A 26868-nucleotide genomic window follows, 5' to 3' on the forward strand; every position below is an offset into this window, starting at 1 on the left:
GCTAAATAACGACAGATTGCTTGTACCCTTTAAATTCAATGCAATATCATTAATAATCAATAACTAATCTTACCTCTGACATATATTTAACAATTTCTTGATAATTCTCCCTCTTGTCAAAGTGATCTTTAGCGCCTTTCACTCTTTCTTCGTATATCCTGTTGTGTTCTTCCCTCAAGTCGTTGATGTTCTTGACTCCCTTCTTGTTTTGATCCCAAGTCTCAAGCTTTTTGATGAGCGTCGTAAAATACTGATTGCGATCCGGTACAGACTTGACTATCCCCAGCCCTCCAAGATTGGCTTTGGCGTAGTCTTTCAGTTCTTTGTAGAACGAGTCTCTGAATTTATACATCTGTATTGAAAGAGTTAAAAAAGCAAATATTCGTACTTTTAACGACCATCTGTCAACAAACGGTAATTATGTTGAAAAGTCGCGGAACAGACGTGCCGTACCATGGCAACGATGGTGTCGTCATTGAATAAGAAGGAATCTCGGGCGACTCGACAATCAACGAACGACTACTCTAAATTCTGTAGAGTGACGGTGCCGCGTGACGTCGCTCTTTAGAGCCACACGAAAACTTCTCTACTGAGAAAAGTTAAGTTTAAAGGCGGAACCTCGAGGCATTGTCACTGAATAGCCCAAATGGGACCCACCTCTAGTAGCGTCCCCCAGAATGCCGAATTAAGTCAGGGTAACCCCGATCAGCTTATTTTAATCACGTCCTCACGAAAGAACAACATTAACTTTTTAAGTTAATTCCGTAGTTTCGCACCGCGCACCTCTACTGCGCATAACATTGATAGTTCACTTTTCTCTTCTTTAGGTGTTGCCGAACAATATATTGTCAAGCACATCCTACTAAACACTATTTAGCCACTATTTTGAAACATCTACATTTTATTTAGTCAGCAAGAACTATATAACAGTTATCACGCTAAAAAGTCTCCTTAGTCCTCCCTCTGCCATCAATAATGCTCTTGTACGCCACCAGAATGACGTAAATCTATGTTGCCAACGTATAGCTTAAAAACGAACACCTTGACCCTCCTTTTTTTATTTCGTTTTGAAATTAACGAGTTTCCATTTATAACTGTACCAAGTTTCATGAAAAATCTATGTTGGGTTTTATTTGTACGGAATTACCTTAAAAATTTTCATTCTTGAGTTATTCTAGCAACAGAAGCAGCAGTAGCATCTTCTGTTAGGCCGAGAAGGTGAAATCCCTAAAGGCCCATAAATGAATTTAACCGCAATACGTTTGTACTTAGTACGCAGCCACAAGAATCGAGAATTTCTTTCTACGTAACCCGGACTGGAAAGTAACCAAGGCAAACCCAGATTACAAAGCCAATGGGTGCGTAAAGCTTCTCGCCATCACCGAAGCTCGATACCTGTACGTTACCTTTGTACTGTTCATACAGAGCGCTAAATCACTTACTGCATGTACTCAGGACAGCAATGGCAGGTACATACTCCCCACAGCCGTGTGCTTCCCTCGACCCTACGGCAGCGCTACTTGTACATCGGATTACGATGTGGGATTAATTGGACACGCCTCTGGGATCCTGACGGGCGCGTTCAACGAATATTTCCGGCAAAAATTCAACAAGCCGTCAGAAGAGGTGTTTGATACCAACGTCTATGCTTACACTCTGGAATACGCCATGCCGGAACTGTTTACTGGTATGACAGGATACTTTAAGAATATTGTGCCTTACTTGGATCTAAAGCCTTGGTATCAAATGCAAGAACTTGCCAGCGCATATTTTAAGGTAAAGAGTTGAAGGTAGTGCTGCTACTAAAGCCACTGCTACTGCTACTGCTACTGCTACTGCTACTGCTACTGCTACTACTACTACTGCTACTGCTGCTACGACCGTTTACGCCAAAATTATCATTTACAGGTTCACTCGATTGAGACATTTTTTACCTAATAGCTATCTTGATGCATGATAGACCTTTCCCGAATTCGCTTGGATGATCACGAAACAATGGTTTAAGTCGAGGTTGGCCTTGATAAATAAAAGAATCAAGTTCAGTCTCCACTTGGAACCATTGTTTCGTAATCAGCCAAGCGAATTCGGGAAAGGTCTATTGTAAAGAAATTTGGATGCGGAATATCTGAAACTGAATTTAAATAGAGACTCTTTTTTTGAAGGTAAGGTGCCCCTTCTAGTGTTAGGAACATGTCTATTGTGTTTTCTTATGGGAGACCAAAAGAGCTAGCGCTGTAATAGGGGTAAGATCACCATCTTAATACTCTCAATATTACCTCAAAATAGTCACCGGGCACGAAGTTTTTCATCTCTTCTTCAAATTGTGGTTTCTTGAACATCTTAGTACCTTGTCCTGGCAAGGGGCTGCAGGCAAAAGTACTTCACTACACAGGTCTCTATCCATGCTACATCTCCGGCGTCATCTGTCTTTTTCAAGGCTCTTTTACATGTAATGGAAGGGAATAGAAGGATGAGTATCTTAAAAATTTTGTGACAAAGGCGAATCTAGGGGAGGAGTGCAGGGGATACTTACAGTCATTAAGGATTTGATATTATTAAATCATTTGGTGATCGAGTCCCGATCATAAATGGTGCACTTCTAGCTTCAAAAAAAGAAAAGAAAAGAAAAGAAAAAGAAAGAAAGAAAGAAAGAAAAGAAAAGAAAAGGAAAAATGGAGGTACAACACCTGCCCCCTTAAAAAATCGTGGATCCGCCTCTGAAGATTATTGCTAATGTTGTTTATCTAGAACAGAAACTCTTGCCCCGTGCAGTTGGTGATTTTCAAACTTTCATACTTCACACAATAAGGCTAGACGACCGATTATAGTGCTCGGTGGTTCTCTTGCTATATGTTTTATCAAGAGTCCCATTATGGCTCTTGGTTTTATTTCACTTCCGTGAAATAAATTACCTTTATGCCGCCTGCTACTCAGAGTGCAGGGAGATTGCATTGGCGAAGCTCGGTTTGATGAGAATACAAATGGTACACCAGTTTTGGCAAAATTGGGCCACTTAAGTGGCCGTTTATTTTAGGCAATAAATTGTCTATAACAACCGTAACCCTATCTTGTTTAGTACAATGATCTTATCAAAGCAGGAGAGAATGAGGTAAGAGAGCGATTCCCTGTGCCCTATGAAAATTATTTTCAATCTTTTTGTTGTTCGCACCATGCTGCGAGGGTTATTTTTGAATTTTGTTCCCATGACCGCGCGTCTAGTTTCACGAAGGTCATCAAGGTATCATTCTCTCTTGATCAAAGGTGAGCGGAAAAACCGATATGGTGGGTTAAAGAAAAAAGCAAAGCTTGTCGGTGGAGTTGGGGAGAAAAAGGGAAAACTCGCATCGATCACATAAGGTATAATGGCAAGAGAGGAAGCCTGGTGTGTACTAGGATAGCTTTGTTCCCAGGCTCCACCGATACCGGAAGTTTCCCCGCCGGAAATCTTGATGAGGCATCTGCATAAATTAATTTAAAAATCGAAATTATTCTCATTCCAAAAAACTTATTTTTCTTAATAAAGTAATTTTTTTTTCGCGCTTTTCGAAGGTGACGTCACTACACAGAGAGGAGAAATACTGGAAATTTTATCGGAAAAAAAGATTCATGACGTCTTACCCTTTATCAAAGCAGGCCGCTTTTTGTTTGGGATTTAACAAGTTACAATCTTCCGCGTTGATTCCAAAACCCTAAAAAACAAGAATCAATCATCTTAGCAAGTTGTCATCAATAGAGGATGAATATAAAATTCTGCCTGGAGAGTAGTACAAATCTTCTGATGTTCATGGGAAAATGTTGTCCCAAGTGGCAGAGCAGAAGTGATAAGGCCGCTACAGTTCTATACGACTTTTTTTCTTTAACTGGGAGTGATGCGCCAAAACAATAAGCGCTTCATTTGTTTCACTGTTGCTCCAAACTTCTTGAAAAACCTTGTCGCACCAAAGTAAAGCTACTTGAAGATATTCACAGAAATGTCAGTTTTGCTGCTGATCAAATTGTCACCTCTCCCAAAGTACAAGGCGTTATATTTCTAAATTGATTTTGGTTGCATTTGATGATTTTGTTTTTTGGCCCCGAGGGAGTGTGTTTACAAAATCATGAGCGTAAAATCGGATAGATGTCCTTATAACAAAAGCTACGTAGGCCAAAAACGGTTTAGCTGCTCCGTCGTTTCTGGTAGAGGGGATATCCTCTTCCCGAGGCCCTGGGAAAGCAAACTTTTGCCTAATTTCTTTGTAAATTTATGCCGACCGTTTACATGAGAGATTTCACTTTGCTTTGGCTAGAAGGGTCACCCTCTTTGAGAAAGAAGGTGATCCAAGTACCCGGAACAAGTGTTCTCCATGTAAACACTTCAATTCGCTTATAACCCAAGACAAATCTTTTCATGTGAGCATTTGGTTTAGCCACAATTGAAATTGCTTGCTTTCTTGGGCAACGTTTTCACCCAACATTTTGCACTACCTTACAGCTTTTAAATTAGCAGTAAAAGATACATTTTGAAAAAAAGGGGGAAGATGAAATATCAAAATGACCAATTGAAGGCTCTTCAATTGACAGCAAAATAAGCGATTTTACTCCTCCAAGGTTTACCTTGAAGTTCGTGTTCAGAAAGACCGCAAAAACCATCAAGTACGTCTGTGAAGTGTCCATTTTGTGTCAATTGACCGAATCCGATAGTACTTGTAGTCTAAATAATTTGAGCAATATAAAAAGACAAGCAACAATATAAAACCAACCATCCGTTTAGAAAGCCTGCTAACTTCGCAGTGAATAAATAATAAAATGTGGCTAAGTATTAGTGGCCGGTAACTGGTCATGGTTTTCAAAATACTAAATGACCGGCTGAGTCCTGTGCATGTCTTTTCAGTAAATTGTACAAATCCAAAAAAATTCAAGTGAACCAAACTGTCATATGTCGATTAAGAAAAGTCAAGAGATCCTGAAATGCTTTATAGATCTCAAGATCACGCTGGGCTCAGAAGATGAAACCATTGTTTGTGACACTCAACTTTTTTCAGCTCGACTGCCGGTCAAGGTTTTCAAAACACTAAATGACCGGCAGTCCTATATTCTCTGCAAATTTCACAAAATCGAAAGATCCCAGCTAGTGTAAATTATCATATGACGATTACGAAAAGTCAAGCGATCCTGAAATGCTTTATATATCTCAAGTGTAGCGTTTGGTTTATACTGACGCCGGGCTCAGAAGATCTCAGAAGACGAAACTATATAGAAGGCCTATTAAAATGTAACAGAAACTCATAAGGGGTTGATTCAACCCCTTATGAGTTTCTGAATGTAATAAACGGCCCTAAATGTAATAAAGTCCTAAATGTAATAACAATCTGCCCTAAATGTAATAAACTCTTAGGTGGTCAATTACAGTAATTACTCGAATAAACGCCGCCCTTAAATAAGCGCCGCATGGGGTGGGGGGGGGGGGGCGAGTTAATTAACGTCGCGGTGCTTATTCGTGTAAATACGGAACAAAGCGGTATTACTATGGAATTAAGCCCCGCTCTCAAATAAGCGCCGCATTTTTGGAGAAAAAAGTTAGTAAGCGCCGCAATGCTAATTCGCGTAAATTCGGTACATTTCCTTATGCATTGTGAAACTTAACGTTTACAGATAAATTGCTTTTAAACAGCAAAGTAACAGTATTTTTCTAAAAAAACAATATTAAAACAACAGAAAGCTTTTTTCCTGTTTTTGCATAGCCTGATATAAACACTCGACGGGTTGGGAGAATTCGAGACAGTACTGCAAACCCTCGACGTCGTCTCGGGTTTGCATAACTGTCAAGAATTCTCCCAACGCCTCGAGTTCTTATATCAGGCTATGCAAACACAGGAAAAAAGTTTTCTGTTGCTTTTATGAAGTAACTTTCCCGAGATAAAAGAAAAACTCTTTGTTTAGGTTACTGATTAAAAGAGAAATTCTTACCTGTCACGAAGTCTTGTACACGAAGCTTAATGTACGTGTTTGCAATAAAGATGTTTTCCAAAAGAGGGTTTTTCTCGCTTAAAATGTCAGCCTAAGCATAAAAAAAATGGCACAGCATATCTGTAGAGATTTTCCAAGTCTCATCCGACGAGGGAATGGGTAAATAAAGTAACTTTTTAAAATTCGTGCTTCTGTGATTAGCGCGCGAAGAGAAAAACATCTTGACTCCACACATGTTTACATACTCTCATGCAAACACATCTCTCGGCCAATCAGAGCGCGCGTGTACTATCTTAGATATTTATAAACGTTGTTATCAGCTGTGCAGTAATATTTTAGCTGCACGATTAGATCTCCTTTCTAGAGATCCAACGTTGACAAGCAATAGGATCTTCGTCCACGGTTTTTGCAGTAAATTTCTTTAACAAAAATGAAGTATGAAAAACTATTTAAGGCTTAAAGTTTTTTTTTATTTTGTCCCTTTACATTACATTACATTACATTACATTACGTGAAGTTATGGGCTCCTGGCATCGCTTATTAAATTTCCTTAAATACGGCGCTTATTTGAGTAATTACTGTAATTTGCAACTTAAAAGTTTATTACATTTAGGACAAAATGTTATTACATTTAGGACTTTATTACAGTTAGGAAAAAATGTTATTACATTTAGGACTTTATTACATTTCGGGCCGTTTATTACATTTAGGCCTTCTACATATGTAATATATATTTTTTCTATATGTGAACAAAGTTGTCATGAGGGGGGGCCCTGTCGAATGGTACGACTCGTACAAGTCATGAAACTGGTGAAATGTCATATCTCATTAGAGACACTAATAGAATTTGTGAGCAAATAGTCACAAATGCTGTAGTTGTATGTCGAGTGCAATGAAATTAGAGTTGTTTGTCATTACAGTACTCGGCGCCACCATTTTGAAATTATGGAAATGATCTTAATTTTCCATGCCTTTCTTCTACATTGTATTTTCCTTTGAAAGTATTGCCAGGGGCCATGTTTAGAGTAGCCGGGTGAAATCCCCAGCTTCCGCCTTTTAATGACAACCCTGCTTGTCTTAAAAGGCCCTTCATGTGAGGTTTCCCTACAATATACAGCTATTTCGAGAAAGGTTGTCGGAAGAAGTGCACGTGACAATCCCGAAAGGTATTGTGGGTGGTTTTGAGTTCACTGTTCTTTAAAGAAATTTGAAAGAATAGCACGAGAGACCATTGACATAATTATGTTTGCGAATGCCAAAGGAAAGCAACAAAAGTAGGTTCCACAGCCACAGTGTCAGGAACAGCGTATTGATTATATCCCATATTGCCTTTCGGGATTGTCGCGAGCACAATTTTTCCGATTCTCGAAATAGCTGTATATTCATCACACCGTATATGTCACTGATGCAACAACTCTATATTACAGGGGCCCTGAAGGGAACCATTTGAAGGGGGTGTATTCACCACAAGACTTGTATTTCCGCCTGACTACCCTCATAGCACACCCAAGATGAGATTTACCTGTGAAATGTTTCACCCCAATGGTAAGTGAAAAGAAAAACACTCTTAAGAGGATGAAGTCTAGCTTGCTTGGATATTATTCCTCAAGATATTTACTTTTTATATTGTATTTAACTATTTGTTTCTGAATTCGTTGTATAAAATCATGGCCTTCGATTTGAGAGAAATGACATCATTGTCAAAGAGCAAAAACATGGCGTATCATTTCAATCACTGCCAAAAATATCCGCCGCATGCTCATCACTAGACTCATTTGCATACAATGAAAGTTTACAACACTCGACCAGTTAGCCTCACCATGAAAGTTTGGCTCATTAAGATTCTTCTCAACCACTGAAGCATTCACTTGTTCCAAAGTAATCAATGCTTTCAAGTGATAGAATTCCTTTAATGACTTAGGGTGATAGCGGACCTCCACGAGTGTAGCCCGTTACCTAAGAAAATGTGGTAATTTTCCCGTCCGAGAAATTCTGATAATCACGTAACCGCATGTCCTTCTGTCTGCACCACAGGCATACCAATGTAAAATAACTCAGTCAACAGGGTTATTTTGGCGGGAAATCACATAGCCATCCGTGTCTTACGAGGCAGAGACAACTGTATCTGTGTTGTCTAAAAGTATTAAGCTTAGATTAATTGTCATGTCCACAATTTGGAATACACAGAAATAGAAAGACAGAGAAAAAGAGAAAGTACATGCAGGCGACAGGCCAGCGAAGCTCAATGACAAAAAGAGTGAAAGAGAGCTAGAGCGAGGGATGAAAAACAGAGGAGACATTCTTATTTGGAAGTACAACATGAAAAATTTGTAGCGGCGTTGAGAAAATGAGAAATACTAGTGGCCAAAGGTGAAAATGAGCAGCAGTGAAAAAAAAAAAAGTGAACAAGAACACGTATGACATTTCTGTCATAAAATGTGTAACTAGGAAGTTTCTGGAAGTTTTACGTTGTAGTCGTGCAAAACAGTGGCAAAGAAATGTACAAAAAAGTGTGCTGCACGTGCAAAGTTGCTTTTTTGCTAATTAGACCTATTGTTGTTTTTTCACCGTTCTCGTTGCCTTTGCTGCTTTGCACCACATCATTTTATATTTTGTTTGTGCCAGCTATAAATATTATCAAGAGCTTTTCGCTTTTCGCCCTGGCTAAATCTATATAATTATTATTATTGTTGTCAGTGATCTAAGAAAATAATATGATTTTGAAATAAGCACTGCTCTTGAATGAGCACCACATTGAAGATGCTGGCTAAAATTTGAGAAAATAGATGCTGTGGTACATTATTTGAGGGAAGAAATACACAAAACCGGGCCATGAAAACCTTAACTGTAATTCTCAGACTCATTAATTATTCATGCTAACAAAAGCTTATAAATGACAACCATTTGGGTGAGGTGGACGAATCTCAATACTTATTGAAACACCCAAAAAAACATCATGTTTTCATCTGTTTTTCCTCCCAAATCAAACACTTGCATTTTAATGAGACATTTCATTGATTAACACAACTCATATCTAAACAATACTTTATGAAAGCTATGTTGACGTTATTATGCTCTTTACTCCTTAGTGTACCCAGATGGCAGAGTGTGCATCTCCATACTTCATGCACCTGGAGATGATCCTATGGGATATGAGAGCAGTGCTGAGAGATGGAGTCCTGTGCAGTCAGTTAAAAAAATTCTGTTGTCCGTTGTCAGTATGCTCGCAGGTACAAAATTAATCCAGCACACATATTACCTCTAACTTGCTCTAAAATCTTGATGTATCTGGTAATAAAAATTTATGCGTAATTAAGTTCAGATAAAACACCCACAACCTGTAACTCACAGCTCTAGCCGCTTTTTAAGAACAAGAGGGACCACAGTAGGGTACTTTAATCCTGTCATCCCGAAACACATTTTTGCTCAACCCATAATCCCGATGGGTATTTCCAGCATCTCACATCCCATACATACTCTCAATCCTGAATCTCACTCCCAGTATGCCTTAAAATCCCGAATCCTGGCCTTCAAATAGGGCAAATCAAGGCTTCTTTATTTGTCAAATGACAATCTTCTCAGCTCCAAGTAGTTTATTTTAGGACCCTGTGAGACTCATTTTACTTGCAATCTTCCTAAACCTTTATTTTTCTGTTCTTCTATATTTTTTCCACAGAACCAAATGATGAAAGTGGTGCAAATGTAGATGCGTCGGTGAGTATTAATCCTAAGCACTAAGACCAGATAACATTTCTCTACAAAAAAAAGATGTCTTCGGGAAAAAACAATAACATCTCAATAAAAGCCTAATTTTCATCCTTTATAGCCACCATGAGAGGACACAGAGGCTTTTTACTGGAAGTACCATCCCACGCAGTGATGTTTTCTCCGCGGGCAGCTAATCCGACTTAATCCCATTTAATATGTCGCGCTCCTCGAAAGTGCGGAAATTGTCTTGTCGTGTATTAGATTTCAGATGCATTTTCTTAATCTTCATTTCGCGCCAGAATAAATTAGTTTGCGCGCAAAGGGCTCCTAAAAAATCACAAGGTTTGTCCCACCTCGAGTCCACCTTCTGGAGATACGCCGGCTTGGTAGCTGGAATACATTGCCGAGGCGAAGATCTGGCATTTTTTCCTCCTCGTCGTATTTTCTTCACGGCAAATGTTTATATTTGTAGTGAGAATGCAGCGCATATCGGTGGATTTTACTTCATGCGGCTTGCTACTTCTGAAAGAAGAGTGCCGGATTTCATCGTTTTGTTCATGTTTATTAGTGTTGGCAAATGTAAGGTAAATGAACCGACCACTGTAAGGTAAGAATTGAAGTTTTAAATTTGTTACTCGGCGAAAAATCGTGGAATGGGAATTCGTGAAACTCGTGAGTATTACCTCTGTTACCTAATGTCATGCGATGACTCCTCGCTTTTTCGATGCGTAACACGGATACAAGCGATAAATTTCTTTCGCAAAGTGAAGTATAATTTACTTAACGAGACCATTTGACGAATATTTCTTGTTATATGCTTTATTCATATTTGCTTGGCTTATTCAGGCTACATGCCAGGGGTTTGATGACAATGTTTGTGTGCTATAATTATGCTGATAAGTTTTTGCACCTTTATATTGAAACTCATGAGCCAAACGTTTGTAAACTCTAGCAAAACACTCTTCTATTATGGAGGAACTTTTAACCTCTTTCGGGGCCCTAATATGGTGTCAAATTTTTAGGGGAAACAAAGCTTGATTTTTGGCCAAACAGACTATAGCTTTTTTGTCTTTGAAGAGAGCGCGAGGCAAACGTCCGTGAGTACAGTGTAAGCCAGTGATTCTTTAGGTAGAGCTAACAAAGTTAACGTAGGCTGCACTTTAGGTGGCACACCCATGGGTGCAGTGTAACCTAGTGATTCTTTAGGTAGAGCCAACAAACATAGTCTGCACTTTAGGTGGCACACCCAAAAGGTGCAGTGTAACCCAGTGATTCTTTAGGTAGAGCTAACAAACATAGGCTGCACTTTAGGTGGCACACCCATGGGTGTAGTGTAACCCAGTGATTCTTTAGGTAGAGCTAACAACATAGGCTGCACTTTAGGTGGCACACCCGTGGGTGCAGTGTAACCCAGTGATGCTTTAGGTAGAGCTAACAAACATAGGCTGCACTTTAGGTGGCACACCCATGGGTGCAGTGTAACCAAGTGAATCTTTAGGTAGAGCTAACAAACATAGGCTGCACTTTAGGTGGCACACCCATGGGTGCAGTGTAACCCAGTGATGCTTTAGGTAGAGCTAACAAACATAGGCTGCACTTTAGGTGGCACACCCATGGGTGCAGTGTAACCAAGTGATTCTTTAGGTAGAGCTAACAAACATAGGCTGCACTTTAGGTGGCACACCCGTGGGTGCAGTGTAACCAAGTGATTCTTTAGGCAGAGCTTACAAATATAGACTATACAGGTGGACATCAGATGGCAACAAGTTTTCCAGTTAAAACTTTGTCATAAAGTGTTATGGCACTTCGACTATTTCATTATCGCGCTTGTTTTGACGCAAAATTGATAGTCAGGAGAAGTCGTATTGTCTAAAACCATAGCAAAAGACAAATTTACACACATCACAGCGTTAAGGTAAGGCAATACACGGTATTTCCTTCAGGTACATTTACATTTTCTGTTAGGTTATAAGCGATTAAATCGCATGCAGCGACGAACAAAACGCGAAGCCGTCAGATATTCTAGAACCGTGTTATCTACAGTGCTGTGCATTATTATTGCTTAACTAACTAACTACGCGCTGATGGAAATAAGTTACGGCCGCTTTAAATTTTGAAACAATTCACTGGTACTGTATAGTCATAATACGTATTGGAGCGGAAAGTTAGCACGCGAGCAGGGCGATTCTGCTGTGGTTTCTGTAATGTAGAAGATATTACGGCAATGAGGCTCCCGAGGTCCGTTCTGGAAATCACAACTACATGTAGGATGAAATGCATTCTGCGTGCAGACGTCTCCTTTTCCAGGCTAGGTTAAATAAACCGTACCAACGGTTTGTTTGACAAAGCTCCCGCGAGACGGTTTCTTGGTGATTTTATTAATTTTTCCGATCCATTTTTTTTTCAGCTCTATTTTCGCGGCTTTTGCGATACAAACTAAATTCATTTTTAGTTGTGATGGCATTACACTGCTTAATCATGACGGCTTTGGAAGAAACTGAATATATTGCGCTTCGCGATTTCGCAAAATCGCTGCGGGAATTAAAAAAAATTTTCTTCCAAAAAAGCGTTTTCACGCTTCTTTCTCTAGTCAATTATCTCGTTTGTCTCGTTTTCTAAAGGTCCTTGAGAACAGAATAAGACAATATTTTATTACCGACAACCTAAAAACCTGATTTTTGACCAGATCGAAACAAAACTGACCTCTGAAATGGAAGAAGAAAAGCCTTTTATTTTTGCCGGCTTCAGCCCGCCGACGCGATCGTGTCTGTTTTGCTTTCATATGATGACATTTTTCTGACAGAAGGGTGTCGGGAGAAACACCTCGCGCTGATCATACGTGACAAAATCCGCCGCGCCTAAACTAATTAAGAAAAGTCTCCTCGAAAGCTCCATACAATTCCTTATAACAAAATTATAAGGAATTGTATGGAGCTCTCCGGGATACTTACAGTGCAAGCCCTTTGTGTCCCCTCATGTTCATTGCACATCCCAAAATCTGATTGGCTTAACCCCTCTCCCCCTCCTTGGTTCATAACTAGCTACATGTCATGTACTGTGAACCAAATTTGGAAAACGTTTGCCAGTAACTGCAAAGATGAACCCTTATAATGGACCTTGCTTAAAAGTGCATCACCATCGTTTCGAATTTCTCCTGGTTATTACAGATATCCCAAGAGAAACTGAAAGGGTGAGGCTTGAACCCCAGACATCCAGATCCGGTGCGTGAGGTATTAACCACTCAGCTAGACATGCCTTCACATTTTTGTTTTGAGGTCACATGTTATTGGAAAGTGCAGGAATGTTCGCAAGGAAATTGCTGGTAGATTACAAAAAAACAGCTTGTAACAAACAAATGTCTCCTGGTTGCGTATTTCCCTGTGAAGTCTTGGACAGACAAACAAATAAAAATAAATTCGGTTTCTTGGAAATAATTATTTGCATCAATATTTGAATTTTGTGCTCACAGTAATATACTGTTTTGTTACATTGTTATCTTCCTGTAATCTGATTGGTCAACCTTGTGTTATTAGCCCTGGTTGCAGTAGTCACACTGTAAGTGAGTAATCCCTAAAGTAATTTTAAATGAGTGAGTGCTTTAACAACTGGTCATAATACCCAAAAGTTGGACTTCGCCCAGCAAAAAATCCCATTTTCTTAGTACCCCCCAGAAAGTATTTGTACTTGAAAATGTCTTGCCCAACCCCCGGGTTCTTACGGTGGGTGGGCACTTCAGTGGACCCCCCACCCCACTTCAGGTTGTTGCTTCTTGCTGTCAAAGAGAAACAGCTGATTCATCACAAATGCAACAAAACTAACTGAGTCTTTTTGTTCTCTTTCTTCAGAAAATGTGGAGGGAAAATCGCAACAAGTTCAATGAAATAGCCAAAGAGATTTCCAAAAAATCACTAGGTCTTTAATTATCTTTAAAAAATATCTTATAACAATCAACTGATCTGAATCAACACTAGTAATTTAGAAAATAATATTTATACATCAAATAACAACATTGTTTCCAAAATGACAACGTCCTAGTGGGGATATTTTTATTAATTTAAATAAGCCACTTATCTCTTGATTTCATGTCACAAAGTAAGCAAGATTTCAAACATTATCTAAGAGTCATCCTGGCTTAACATTGACCACTGCCCCTAATATTTTGAAGAGGGGACGGGACCCAAAAAACGTGCATAAATGATAACATTTGAAATATTACAGTGGAACCTCCATATAACAAAGGGCCAAGGGACTGGCAAAATGTGTTCGCTATAACAAGGTTTTGTTATAAATTATCGAGGTTCTTTTCCATATATTTGACTATTACTGGGGTAAAGGAAATTGTTCATTATACCTCGTTAAATAGAGGTTCGTTAAATCAAGGCTCCACTGTACCATAATTTTATTTACTTGCTTAATCAAATAAATAGGTAAACAATATAGATCTCTGTACTACTTGTACAACAATATGATATCATTTCTGTGAACTCTCAACACCAGAAATACTTGTCAAATGTTACTGAGTTGTAAAGAAAAAGCCAATCAGCGTACAGTGTGTACAAGTAACAGTGGTAATTAGTTTTCGGTTCTGCTGCTTGCTTGTGTTTCATGAACATTTAACAATAATTATGGTCACAACACCATAAACATTCCTGACAGTCATTTTTCAGGTGTTCAATTTTCTGAATTTGAGAAAAACTGATATCAGGAAATTTTATACCAAAAGTATTAACTGAAGTTATCTTCATGTTTTTCTTTTCAAACATTTTGCATTAAAACTGGGTTAAAAAAAACATTACTTTCACGTTTCTGGGATTTGACTTTATTGCAATAACATTGTCCAATAAAGAAGGCAAAATTCATGTAGGAGGCCAAAATTAATGGGAATTAATTAGGCATATCAACTACTATTTTTGAAAATTACAAATACAAGAAACTGATGGGATTTACATGAGACTATGGAACCAAGTCTTGAAAGCCATGAATTGTTTAAGCCAAGCTAATAATTCCTACTTGCCTTTCCATTTTTTTAAATTCAAAACCTGTTGTTTCACATTGTTGAGGAGGATGTTGAGGAGGAAGCCATGTTGCTCTTGATATTTCACTATTGTATTTGCGCTTTTCTTTGTAGCTGTCACAGTTTCAACCCATCTTTGTGTCGTTTGTCGCCATTTCTGCTGCCCTATGTCGCTCTTTCAAGGCCATGTCGCTTGTCGAAATTTATCCTAATGTATTCCCTTACAGGGCCTCAACTGTGTGACTACAATTACATGTAGGTGCTGGAATGCGGGAGGCAAGGGTTGCTGGCCGTGTGGGGAGAGGCTTGAGGCCCTCACAGTTTTCACCAAAATTAAATACTGTACTACAAGGAGGAGAATCCTTTTAGCCGACAACAAACCAGTCATTGTCCAATAAGTGTTTAAAGGTTCTAGAGGCTTCAAAATATATTGATAGACACACAACTGCCTATTTTTCAGTTAATTGTAAATTAGAAAAAATATCAAATGTTTCTAAGTGTCTTTTGTTACAGTACCCTTAAGAATCTTGTTAGATAAATATCTGATAAAATTACGTGTATAATAAATACATTTTGATAATACCTAACTGTACGAGTAGAAAAGGCTCACTGATGGCAAATTTTTCTCCTTACTCTTTCTGGGGTATAGGAAATATTACAGGACAGCTTCTAAGTTGAAGAAAAAGAAGGGAAAACTTGCTACATAAAATACCGTAAAATTCCGAAAATAAGCCCCTCCATGTATAAGCACTTCCAAATATACATTATAAGCCCCCCAAAATCGTAATGTAAAAAACCCTCCGTTAAATCACCCCTCCAAATATAAGCCCCCAGGGGGGCTTGTACTTGGAATTTGCCCTCGAATACAAAGTAAAACAAAGCAAAAATGGTAAATTTCCTTCCCACTACATGGCTAGCCCAATCGATTTTGAAACACAGATTTCCTTCCGTATATAAGCCCCTCCGAATATAAGCCCTTTCAAAAATAAGCCCCTCAAAAAGGGCCTTTGAAAAATATAAGCCCTAGGGCTTATTTTTGGAATTTTACGGTAGGTTGTACTAGGATGCTTCGGGCTGTATTTTTCGAAGAGGATGAAATAAACTAAAAGGGGTGAAAACTAACCTTCTTTTAAAGTACTTGTTTCCATCATTGTCATTACTGTCCTTGATGTAGTCAAACCCCCTTGATTTGGAAACCAAAGGGACAGAGCCAAATGTCCTCTGTACAGAGGTGTCTAATCACTAGTTTGATTTTGGCCTACTCTAGAGAGACCCTGCATGAATGAAAACAATGCCCTAGCTAGATGTTGCTGGGAGACAGTCTCCAATCCAGGTCTTATACCTGTGCACTTGGTACAGTTGACCAAGTTATGACCAAATGCCATGCACTCAAAAAACCAGTTTTATGAGAAAAAACAAGGTTACAGTCAAGACGGGTCAAGTGTACCCCCTCAAGATTCCATAAGTGAATTTATTATTCGAAAGATAAATTCGGTGGTAGTTGTAGATTTTAGATTCAACTCTGCATTCTTGCATGCGTAATGAGCCGTGAATTTACACGCCACACAGTTAGGAAATTTCTACCAGCTCAGTTTCCCTGCATTTGATGTAAATGTCTTCTAAGAAATTTCATCCGTTCAAAGATATTCACTCTGACCAAATACAGAGAATTTCTTGTAAAATATTCACTGCTCATTATACAGGAATAAACAGGAATACCGATTTGAATTGTAATTGACACTTGTTATGGGAACGACTATTGGATTCAATTTTCAAATAATCAATTCATTAATAGAATCTTACAGGGTACACTTGACCTGTTGTGACTGTAACTAGTTCAGAAGTTCACGCTGCAGAGACTTCAAAGGCTTGACACGATTTATACAAAACCTCCTTTTCTCTTCCTTGATCAAGACAGAAGACAAAAGGAGCCTCTGCTTGCAGGGTAGAACCAAGAGAACTGTAGTTATTAAAAACTGAACAATTGGATTGGCTAAGCCATCATCGTATATGAGCCATGCTCTTCAAAAGTGGTAATGTAAGCATCTACTCAAAATTAAAGACAAGCTAAAAATTGGATATAAATAAAGTCTGAAAGAATTCTCGAAATTATTTTGTGGGCGTTTTTAATAAAACAATGTATTATTCCACTTGCGCTTGTTAAATATGAGATGATTATAGCCAACTCGGCGTATTCTACAATCTCATATCTAATGCGCACTCATGCAATAATTGTTAAATAATAGGGTGGCGTCCACAAGAAGGAGGTTTGACTGTATGTACTGGTACAGTAGTGATGTATTGTGAAAAAGGAATAAGAACCTTGCCTGCAGTAGAGGGGGCATAATGAATTATTACAAACTAGTAACAAGGCTTGTAAAATTGTCTTCGTTCAGCGGAATAGCCACAAGTCTTTCATCTTGCACCGCCATCTCTGCTTTTTCCGCGATTTCAAATTTCCGCCGAACAAAATGTTTAAATGCTCACGTTCGAACAGCCTTTCTTACAATTATGACTATGATTGCACGGTTCACACGTACAACATAACGCCATAATCAAGGCCTAAGGCGAAAGCTAAGGCCCAGGGCAAACGTCGAACTAATGTCGATCTTAATTCACTCGCGCACAACAATTTTAATTGTCATTTTGCATTGAAATGCACGGGAGCATGCACATTTGTTTGTCTTTTTGCGGCTGAGTGCATACACTTGCAATAGCGAATATAAATACTGCTCTCGACGGGCATTTCTGTGGAATGCTTTACTCCAAAACAGAAAACGGAGAACGGCAATACACGCCGCACTCAGTAGGAGCAGATACAATTGCAAGCCCCGTTATTAGCCAATCTTCTAATTGTTTCATACCAGGGAAGTGGGGGCGGGGGGGGGGGGGAAGGGGAAGAGACGAGGTCTGGGATAGAGAGACGAAGTTCTCACAACTTGCAAAGCGGTCACCCTGTGTAATGGTCAGCGGATAATTGCAGTATTTTTCCCACAGAAAATATTTTTAGACTTTTTAGAAGGAAGAAGCGAACCGGCAGAGGAAATCAGAAATGCTTTAAAAATTGAAAAAATTAATATAATGCATCTTGGTTTTACTAACAGACAGAATTGACAAGTAATATGGTGTTTGCAAGCACTTGCCACTTCTTAATGGGATATGAAAGTGTGGTTTGTATTCTAGCATCGATTCTCCGCTCTTTTTAAACAAAAACAAAACAAACTGAAACTGCCGGCTATTTAGTGTTTTGTAAACCTTGGCCGGCAGTTTCAAGTATAGTATGCCCAGGTTTAAATAACAGACAGAATTGACAAATTATATGTCTTTGCAAGCACTTGCCACTTTCTTTTAAACAAACAAACAAACAAACAAAAAGATTCCATGTACTTCATGTTTACCTCAAGCCCGGGCAAACTAACTGGCTCAAAAAATACCTCCAAAATCTCTTTTACTTATTAAATGAGATATCGCATATTGTCACGTTCACATTCACATGAAATGTCAAATGTAAAATGGCTAAAAAGATCGACCTTTCCTTTAAATCTTTGAAAAAAATAAAAGTTATAAAATTCTTTTTTTATCGCGGAAAAATCAACTTTTTTTCTTTTTTAAGCAAAAGAATAATATAAGAAAAAGGTCCAGTTTTTTCAGGATTTCAACGAAAGCAAGAGATGAAAAATGAACACTTAACGCATTTCGTGATCCTAAATGAGAGTTTTTTGTGAAAGTAGAATTGCCGAAAGTTGCCAATGATTGTAGGGTTTCTTTTTTTCTTCTTCTTCTCTTTTCTCTTTCTTTTTTCTTTTTTTGAAAGCAAACAGTAGAGTTACCAAGACACTAAAATCCCCCCTCCCCAGGTAACTACGCCACTGCCGACGCGTCATTTTGAAAATATAATTAAGTCAGAGACAACAAATAAGATTTTTTTGATTTTCAGTTAGTCCCACTAAGCTCAATTTAATAATTTACAAGCTAAGTAACAAACAATTCAGTCCTATGAATATGAGGTCACGATGATATAAATAAGTTCTTATGACAAAAATTTACCTGAAAAAATAACGTGAGTGAAATTTGTCAATCTTCTACCCCCATTTGTATTCATTAGAGGAAAAGTCCCTCTGGTAGAAAATGCTAAATTCCTATTAATTTTTCTCGTTTATATTATTATCTTATGTGATGTTTCGCTTCCAGAGTTTGCTGAAATGCCTACAAGTTGTCTTTACAAGCTTAAACCTAAATCCTGATTTCTTCGTAGATTTTAAGGAAAAAGACGAAACTCTTAAGTTTCACAGACAGGTTTCGGCAGATACCTCTACCATCATCAGTGTGACATGAAAAAAGGTTTTTTTTTTTCGTTTTACACTCATGATGGTAGACGTATCTACGCCGAAGCATGTCTGTGAAACTTGTAAGTGTGTCGTCTTTTTCATTAAAATCCTTACTACCCTGCTTCTATCTAGACCTCTTCGTAGATTATTGTACATACATAACTGTTCATACATTCCTTGATATGATCAGTTTTCAGTTTTTTCGTTCGAACCTGCATTAGTAATATAACAGGAATATAAACCTGCAAATTCTTTATTTCAAATAAACAACTAAAACATCAAACCGTGGGAATCTATAACAAAGGCAACCATGAGATTGACTTCCTACCTTAAAAAATCTGTAGTAATATAAGCCTGGGAAATCCTCTTGCAGTGTTCCCAAGTAAAGTACTAAGTTCAAACCGCGGCAATCATAAGTCAAAGACAACCATGAACTAAGGTTGTATTGTCCGTTGCTAAAAAACATGATAATATAAACTTCTCCAACACCTGTCAAGTTCAAATACTTGTTTTTGGTCCACTTACCGCGACTATCTTAGTAAAATACAATCTATTGAAAAGTACTGAATGAGCAAGAACTAAAAGTATCTATGGTTAAAAAAGCAGTAGACTTAAAGAATCTTTAATTTAATTATTGTTAAAACAACTTGTACCATCTGAAAGAACTCTTAAAAGTAAGTAATTTGAAAAGTTTGAATCGCATATCAGCAAAATTTCAGTAAAAAGATATCAAAATTAGATGACTTTGTATTTGGGAGATCAGGCCTGTCATGGCCTCGTTTTATGCTTTCTCACAACTTATTGTTTGTAGATGCTTTTAAAAGAATTTAAACTTTTTCCCTCAAACTTTTTTTTTGACATCTTTCGAATGACAGACCAACGTTTTATGGCATATTAAAATTAAAGCGGTAAGCGCGCCTTGACCGTGTCCGCGCCGTGTTCGTGCCGCGACCTTTTTCACAGTCGTACGAAATCTGCTCTGTGGAAAAGGTCAATTCACCACTTTCTATACATCGGTTCACTGGCCAAACACAAAGCTCTCGAGCGAGGCGTCAATTAAGGTCCAGTGACCTTAGTTTCGAAGGATTATACAAATGTTACCTTGGAGCCATCATCTGAATGCTTTGATGAAAGCACTGTTAAGGAGCAAGCCAAACAGGTTACCCAAGTAGCTGTGGCAGAACAACAAAACAGCATCAGTGAAATAAAAAAGTTTCAGAGTTTCAGCAGGCTGCAAAAACTTTTTCGAGTCATAGCTTTGGTCATCAAGTTCGTCAGATTCCTTCAATCAAGAATGGAGGATAAGAAGAAGGAGGAAAAGTATACTAGAGTTCCATGAGGAGCTTTGCTCAAGAAAAAAAATCTCAGCAGGCGCCGGAAATTGATGCTCTGGTACGCGATAGAAAGGTGTTTGCTTGGTGTCATAAAATTAATTAAGACCGGAACATAATAAGTAAACCAGATGCCAAGTATCCGCGAGAGACGCGTCGTTTGAGCGCGAGGCAAGGCGAGGAGCCAGCATCCCACGCAACGGTTTTTTTTTGCAGCGTGACCTTTCTGTTTAAAATGAAAAAGATTTTGATCATTTGAAATGTATCTTCTTAAAAATAAAAGCTCGCTTCATCTACCCGTAGAAAGAAATTTACATGAATTTAGACTTACTGTTGGCCTGTAAAACCGAGAAACAAATCCAGATCGGACTGTCGGTGATTTGGAAGGGGCACGCCAGGCTTAAAAGACATTACGTTAAAGCATTTTATATTTCCTTTGTCACTTTGATAAAATTTTTGAAGGAGCGACCCATATTTCATGTGGAAATATTAAATACTCGAGTGCCGGAGTCAGAAAATCCCTCTTGAGACATGACGTGACGTGTGTGACAAAGCGCCGCAAAAACTCGTTTCCAGTGCAGCTGAAATGAATGGACGGCAGCGTACATGTACCATTTTGTTTGTTTTTGAGGGTCAGGCACCGATCATGCGATGTAAACGAGTTAAATTCTTACTAATTAATTAATATTCTACCTTAGACTTTCAAAGTTCAAAAGCGCTGTGGTTTTGATTTCGAAACCATTTGAAGTGAAGGCGACCGTCGACGGTATGAGTCTTCGTTTCCCATTTCGAGTCTGTCGAGGGTTACAACCCCCAAAAGCATTGGGATGCACTCAAAAAATAAATATGTGGAGTCCGTCCGACGAGTTTCTCCAAAAAAGAAATATTTAGGAGATTTCCTGACGAAAGACGCGGCAACGCGGGAACTTGAACCCAGGGCGGATAACGGTTGGGCGGTGAAACGAGCGCTCCGCTCTTCATTTAATGTGTGATGCGGAGTAGGACTGGCACGAGCGCTCTTTCCGCGCTCCCGGTGCGCTTAAAGGCCGGCGAAATTTTCCTTTTTGCAAACCGGAAATTCTATTTTCTTTCTGTAATTTCAGGCTACAGTGTTAAATAGATAAATTTGTTTCATAACAATATCAATAAACAGTTTTATATGTTTGTGTCTGTACGTCTATAAGTCAAACTTGTTGGTCGTATAATGCCGAAATTTGAGTTTAATTTGAAAGTGTTGAATACCTCCTCCTTCCACTAAATATCACCTAATTGTCTTTCGCCGTTTCGTTTGCAAAAGCTTAACACTTCTTAACCTCAATTTTTACATATGTTAAAGGGGGATAAATTTTATATAACATAACAAAAAATTAGATTGATATATATTGATATAGTGGCGTTGTACTTCTTCAAACTTTGCTTCTCGGGTGCAACGCGCCATGGCAATTCGCGCAATGCGTTGCAAATCCGGCAACCGCATGTAAACAAAATTTATTTAGGTCAGTTGTAAGGTTTTTTCTCCGTTTTTCTCTCTAAAACAAAACAAGGTAAACAATAAAAACTTAGGGGAAACTAACTTTTGAAGTTTCGAAGAAACAGAAAGACGTATGAGATGTTTTTTTTCAAAATTAAAAAGAAGGATGATGGTGCTTGAAATTAGCATAATTTCACCTTGCACGAGCTGCACGCATTTATAAAATACACGTCATCTAGTTATGAAACACGATCTGCTGTCTTTTAGCTTTGCTATGGATGACGTGGATGAGATTTTTCTTCATGTTTTAGACAGTACTTAGTTGTTTTTGTTTTGGAATAACATCGACATTGGCGAGTGGCAGAACGAAAATATGATTCAGTGGTAGAGTCATGGAAGTAATAAAAGAAACCCTTTGAAAGGGATGTTTGTCTACTCCAACTAAACCTCCAGCAAAAAATAGCAACATTTGCCTCTCGGAGACAGCGTACCGGCACAAAGGAACGAGGAAGAAGTGCAAGAAAACAAATCAAGCTGCCACAATTCAGTGACAGCGGCAATGTCTAATCATGTCTAATGTACAAAACACATCGCAAGCCCTGACCGAAGTCGAAAACAAGCGACATTTCTAAGCAGAGTCCCAGTCCACTGCATCACACCTTTTTGCTCGGACGCGCTCGTTTCACCGCCCAACCTTTATCCGCCCTGCTTGAACCCGCCAAATCGGCCTATGCCGTAGTGGAATTCAACATGATGCCAGCCACTGTGTACGTCGCTTCCACGTTCGTTTGGTCACTGGTCTTCTTCGCCAGAAAAACATTCCACCGGATGGCCTTGTAAATTCTGTTTTTCTTTAAGGTAGAGGTCAGACTAAAACGGACTTAAGTTACATATTAGTGATATTAGACTTGAGGTAAGTTTGTTTTTAGTCAAATTATTCCCAATACAGTAAGGTATTTCTGTTTTATGGTCACTTCAATTTAAAGAAAACATTTAGCTTCAGTTATTATTCTGTTTCTCTTGGGTAGTCAGTTTATTTATGGGCTTTTGTTATCTACATGGCAAAATCTAATTTTTATCATAATTATTTTGTACTAACTGCTTTTGTTTCTCTTGGGTAGTCAGTTCGTTTATGGGCTGTTGTTATCTGATAACAGGACCTAATTTTCATCATTTTCATTTTGTACTAACTGGTTCTGTTTCTCTTGGGTAGTCAGTTCATTTGTGGACTGTTGTTATCTGATGACAAGACCTAATTTTTATCATTTTCATTTTGTACTAACTGGTTCTGTTTCTCTTGGGTAGTCAGTTCATTTGTGGACTGTTATTATCTGATGACAGGACCTAATTTCAGTTCATCATTTTCATTTTTTACTAACTGGTTCTGTTTCTCTTGGGTAGTCAGTTCATTTGTGGACTATTGTTATCTGATGACAGGACCTAATTTTCATCATTTTCATTTTGTACTAACTAGTTCTGTTTCTCTTGGGTAGTCAGTTCATTTGTGGACTGTTGTTATCTGATGACAGGACCTAATTTCAGTTCATCATTTTCGTTTTTTACTAACTGGTTCTGTTTCTCTTGGGTAGTCAGTTCATTTGTGGACTATTGTTATCTGATGACAGGACCTAATTTTCATCATTTTCATTTTGTACTAACTGGTTCTGTTTCTCTTGGGTAGTCAGTTCATTTGTGGACTGTTGTTATCTGATGACAGGACCTAATTTCAGTTCATCATTTTCATTTTGTACTAACTGGTTCTGTTTCTCTTAGGTAGTCAGTTCATTTGTGGACTGTTGTTATCTGATGACAGGACCTAATTTTCATCATTTTCATTTTGTACTAACTGGTTCTGTTTCTCTTGGGTAGTCAGTTCATTTCTGGGCTGTTGTTATCTGATGACAGGAACTAATTTTCATCATTTTCATTTTGTACTAACTGGTTCTGTTTCTCTTGGGTGGTCAGTTCATTTATGGGCTATTGTTACCTGATGACAGATTATTATTATTATTGTTATTGCTATTATTATCAACATCATTATTGAGTGATTTAAAATTATTTTTCTTTGATACAGGGCTATAATTTGCAGCAGGTGATGGAGTGTACACTGAGTGGCTTTAGTTTTCTTTCAGAAATTCACATAGAATTTACTTTAGTTACAATTATTGCTTGTGTACTGAGATAAACTTTCAGCGACACAGTGTGACAAAATTGTTTTAACCAAAATCATGATAACACAATCAAAACGTTTTCATTATTAGTATTATTCGTTAATTTCAAACGATGCTAATATATGTATGTAAAAATGAAATTATCTTGCCGCTTGTTACAGAGCTATCCGTACAGTAAAACGTCAAATGAAAAGTTATAACACTCACATGTCTATTAGTTCTTACAAATGATTTTGTCAATGAAAATCGACGACAAAAATTTCCGTTCTCTGGCTTAATTAAGAAGCTTGGGTTACAAAAAAATGTGTTGGTAAAACACAACCGAGTCAATTATCGTACGTTAAATAAATCAAAGCAATATTACTTTAGCAAAATAGAATCTTAGGGTTAACTTCCCGTGGCTAGTGCCGGAGAAAAGATTGGGCCACCAGATTACTTCAAACCCTCTGGTTGCCTTCCCTTCGCCGTGCCCTATGAGCTTTGCGTTAGATCTCACGGTTTATTATTTCCGAATCAAGTCACTATTAAAATGAAGCTGTTATAAGCAGGTTGTAGTTACTGATGTTTAAGAATTCCAAATGTTCCTGTTTCGGGAATCGTAGTTTCTCTGGGATTAAATCATTCTCATTGAGTAAACATTAATTTATCACAGGTAAGTAAATGTACTTAATTTATAACATCGAACCTCGTTGCTGACGCCGTTTTGTGTAATGTTCCTGCCGACTACACAGTAATAGACAGAAGATAGTATACTTTTCGATCGACATAATTGCAAATAATTTCATTCCTCCCGTAAGAATAGATTATAGGCCGTCATTAAAATGTTTCTCGGGTGGCAAACTTCAGCTTCTCGTAATATTTTCTGAGTCGGCAAAGGGTTTATGTTTCATTTCCATTTTCTCTTTAGTAACAGATATAAACCCCGCTCTCGTTAAGGTTTGGTTCTTGATCTTCGATTATCCCATTCGAGTGATAGTTATTTTTCTTGCTATCGCCTTTCATAATTATGGTTGTGCGATCAATAAGGAGTGGGTTTTTTTTACAGTAGAGCCATGCCTTGAATACTATTTCGCGTGAGAAGTAACAGTTGACGTGTGTCTCCACGCGAGTAAAGCAAACAAATGCGCGTCCGTATCTGGAAAACCTTTTTATTATGTCAAGAAATGTCTTATTTACACGTCTCGTGATTCCCACGCCGGGTGTTTTTGGATGTCGGCAAGTGCGAAAAAAGTAATTACCGAGAATTCCAAAGTAACACCTCAGTCGTATAAAGGCGCGAATTGTGATCTCCCGTTTCAGTTAATCATAAGCCATGGGTAGATTCAATCTACCCTTAGCCTAATTTGCATAATTTTTTTTGGTGAGCAAAGCCCGTCATGAGATCAACTTTTAAAGAGATTAAAAGGGATAAAGAAGCCAAGACAGTAGTATAGGGCGCACCGGTTAGGCCTCTTTTTTGCGCAGGAATCTCATTAGCGTGCGCAGGAATACAGTAACTAGGTGACGTCATAGGCTATTGTCTTGATCTCTCCACCACCAGCACCACCACCACCACCGCCACCACATTTCTATTGTTTTCCCTCCACCACCACCACCACCACCACCACTACCACCACCGCCACTACATTTCTGTTGTTTTCCCTCCACCACCACCACCACATTTCTATTGATCATCACATCAGAGAGACCATCACATTGGAGTTTGGCCTTCCAGGCCTGATTTTGGCCTTTTCGAGGGAAAACAATAGAAATGAGGAGGAGGTGGTGGTGGAGGAGGAGGAAGAGGGAAAACAATAAAAATGAGGAGGAGAAGGGAAAACAATCAAAATGAGGAGAAGGAGGGAAAACAATCAAAATGAGGAGGAGGAGGAAAAACAATAGAAATGAGGAGGAGGAGGAGGAGCAGGAGGGAAAACAATAGAAATGTGGTGGTGGTGGAGGGAAAACAACAGAAATGTGGTGGCAGTGGTAGTGGTGGTAGAGGGAAAACAATAGAAATGTGCTGGAGGTGGTGGTGGTGGTGGTGGAGAGATCAAGACAATAGCCTATGACGTCACCTAGTTACTGTATTACTGCGCACGCTAATGAGATTCCTGCGCAAACAGGAGGCCTAACCGGTGCGCCCTATACTACTCAAGACCATCACAGAGACCGACCTGAAGAAAGCGGAGTTACGTTGGATTAACGGAAACAAAGTACTAGGAAACCAGCGGTTTAAATATCTGGAAACAGTAATTAGACAGAATTAGGAGTATTCACTGATGAACAAGGAATCCTGCGTCGCGGAGGAAGAATGTCCAACGCAAACCTACCTTACGGAACTAAGCATCCGTTTCTACTGGATGCCAAACACGAATTCTCAATACTTCTAATCAAGGACTCTCACTGGAAAGTGATGTTTAACAGAGTAAAGGACACACTTTAATAGGGAACTGAGATCAAGGTTCTGGTTCAAGTCAAAGGAAGACACACAGTGAGAAAGGTTATTCATGATTGCGTTATTAGTCGTATGTTTGAAGGGAGACCCTACACTGACGCACCTAAGTCACCGCCAATTCCGAAGTCAAGAATCAATGCAAGGAATCACCGGCATTAACATTCACCGGAATAGATTAAGGACTCTTGCATGTAAGCGAAGGAAAGAAGAAACCAAGTTACAAGGTATGGATTTGTCTCTATACAGTGTAACAAGGAGAATAACATCTGGATGTTGTACCAAATATGACGCCAGAAGCCTTGATCGTGAGAAGCCTAAGACACTTTACAGGTAGACGCGGTCTACAAGCAAAGATTATATCAGATAATGGAACCACCTTTCAAGCAGCGATAATAGATTTGCCAAGCGTTCGCGTGACATATTCATAATTAGGATAGAAACTTTACGGATTTCACGCGTGAG

The 26868-nt window shown here is 38.7% G+C and overlaps 3 protein-coding genes across 3 annotated transcripts in view; 2 read left to right on the top strand and 1 right to left on the bottom strand.

Moving 5' to 3' along the window:
- The window catches only part of LOC140925149 (ubiquitin-conjugating enzyme E2 G2-like), a 28047-nt gene extending 13893 nt beyond the window's left edge, over positions 1-14154 (top strand). The window contains exon 8 of the transcript XR_012164370.1: positions 13931-14154. The gene's annotated coding sequence lies outside the window, so the exon portion shown is untranslated. The remainder of the gene's footprint in view (positions 1-13930) is intronic.
- Positions 1-26868, bottom strand: part of LOC140925094 (uncharacterized) — a 57235-nt gene that overhangs the window by 2278 nt on the left and 28089 nt on the right. Inside the window, exon 3 of the mRNA XM_073375041.1 lies at positions 74-352. Within this exon, the coding sequence (XP_073231142.1) occupies positions 74-352 (279 nt within the window). The remainder of the gene's footprint in view (positions 1-73; positions 353-26868) is intronic.
- Positions 7394-14154, top strand: LOC140925151 (ubiquitin-conjugating enzyme E2 G2). The gene is made up of 4 exons (XM_073375109.1): positions 7394-7491; positions 9036-9176; positions 9623-9660; positions 13500-14154. Exons 1-4 carry the CDS (start codon positions 7458-7460, stop codon positions 13572-13574), a joined length of 288 nt encoding a protein of 95 aa, XP_073231210.1. The 5' UTR covers positions 7394-7457; the 3' UTR covers positions 13575-14154.

Source organism: Porites lutea, chromosome 14 (genome assembly GCF_958299795.1).
Source record: "Porites lutea chromosome 14, jaPorLute2.1, whole genome shotgun sequence".
NCBI classification, from domain to species: Eukaryota; Metazoa; Cnidaria; class Anthozoa; order Scleractinia; family Poritidae; genus Porites; species Porites lutea.

Bases quoted from the DNA above. Each gene is read 5' to 3' on its own strand.
- LOC140925151 (XM_073375109.1), top strand. From the start codon at position 7,458: ATGAGATTTACCTGTGAAATGTTTCACCCCAATG. The intron at 9,177-9,622 runs GTACAAAATTAA...TTTTTTCCACAG, and splicing joins CGTTGTCAGTATGCTCGCAG to AACCAAATGATGAAAGTGGT. The intron at 9,661-13,499 runs GTGAGTATTAAT...CTCTTTCTTCAG, and splicing joins GTGCAAATGTAGATGCGTCG to AAAATGTGGAGGGAAAATCG.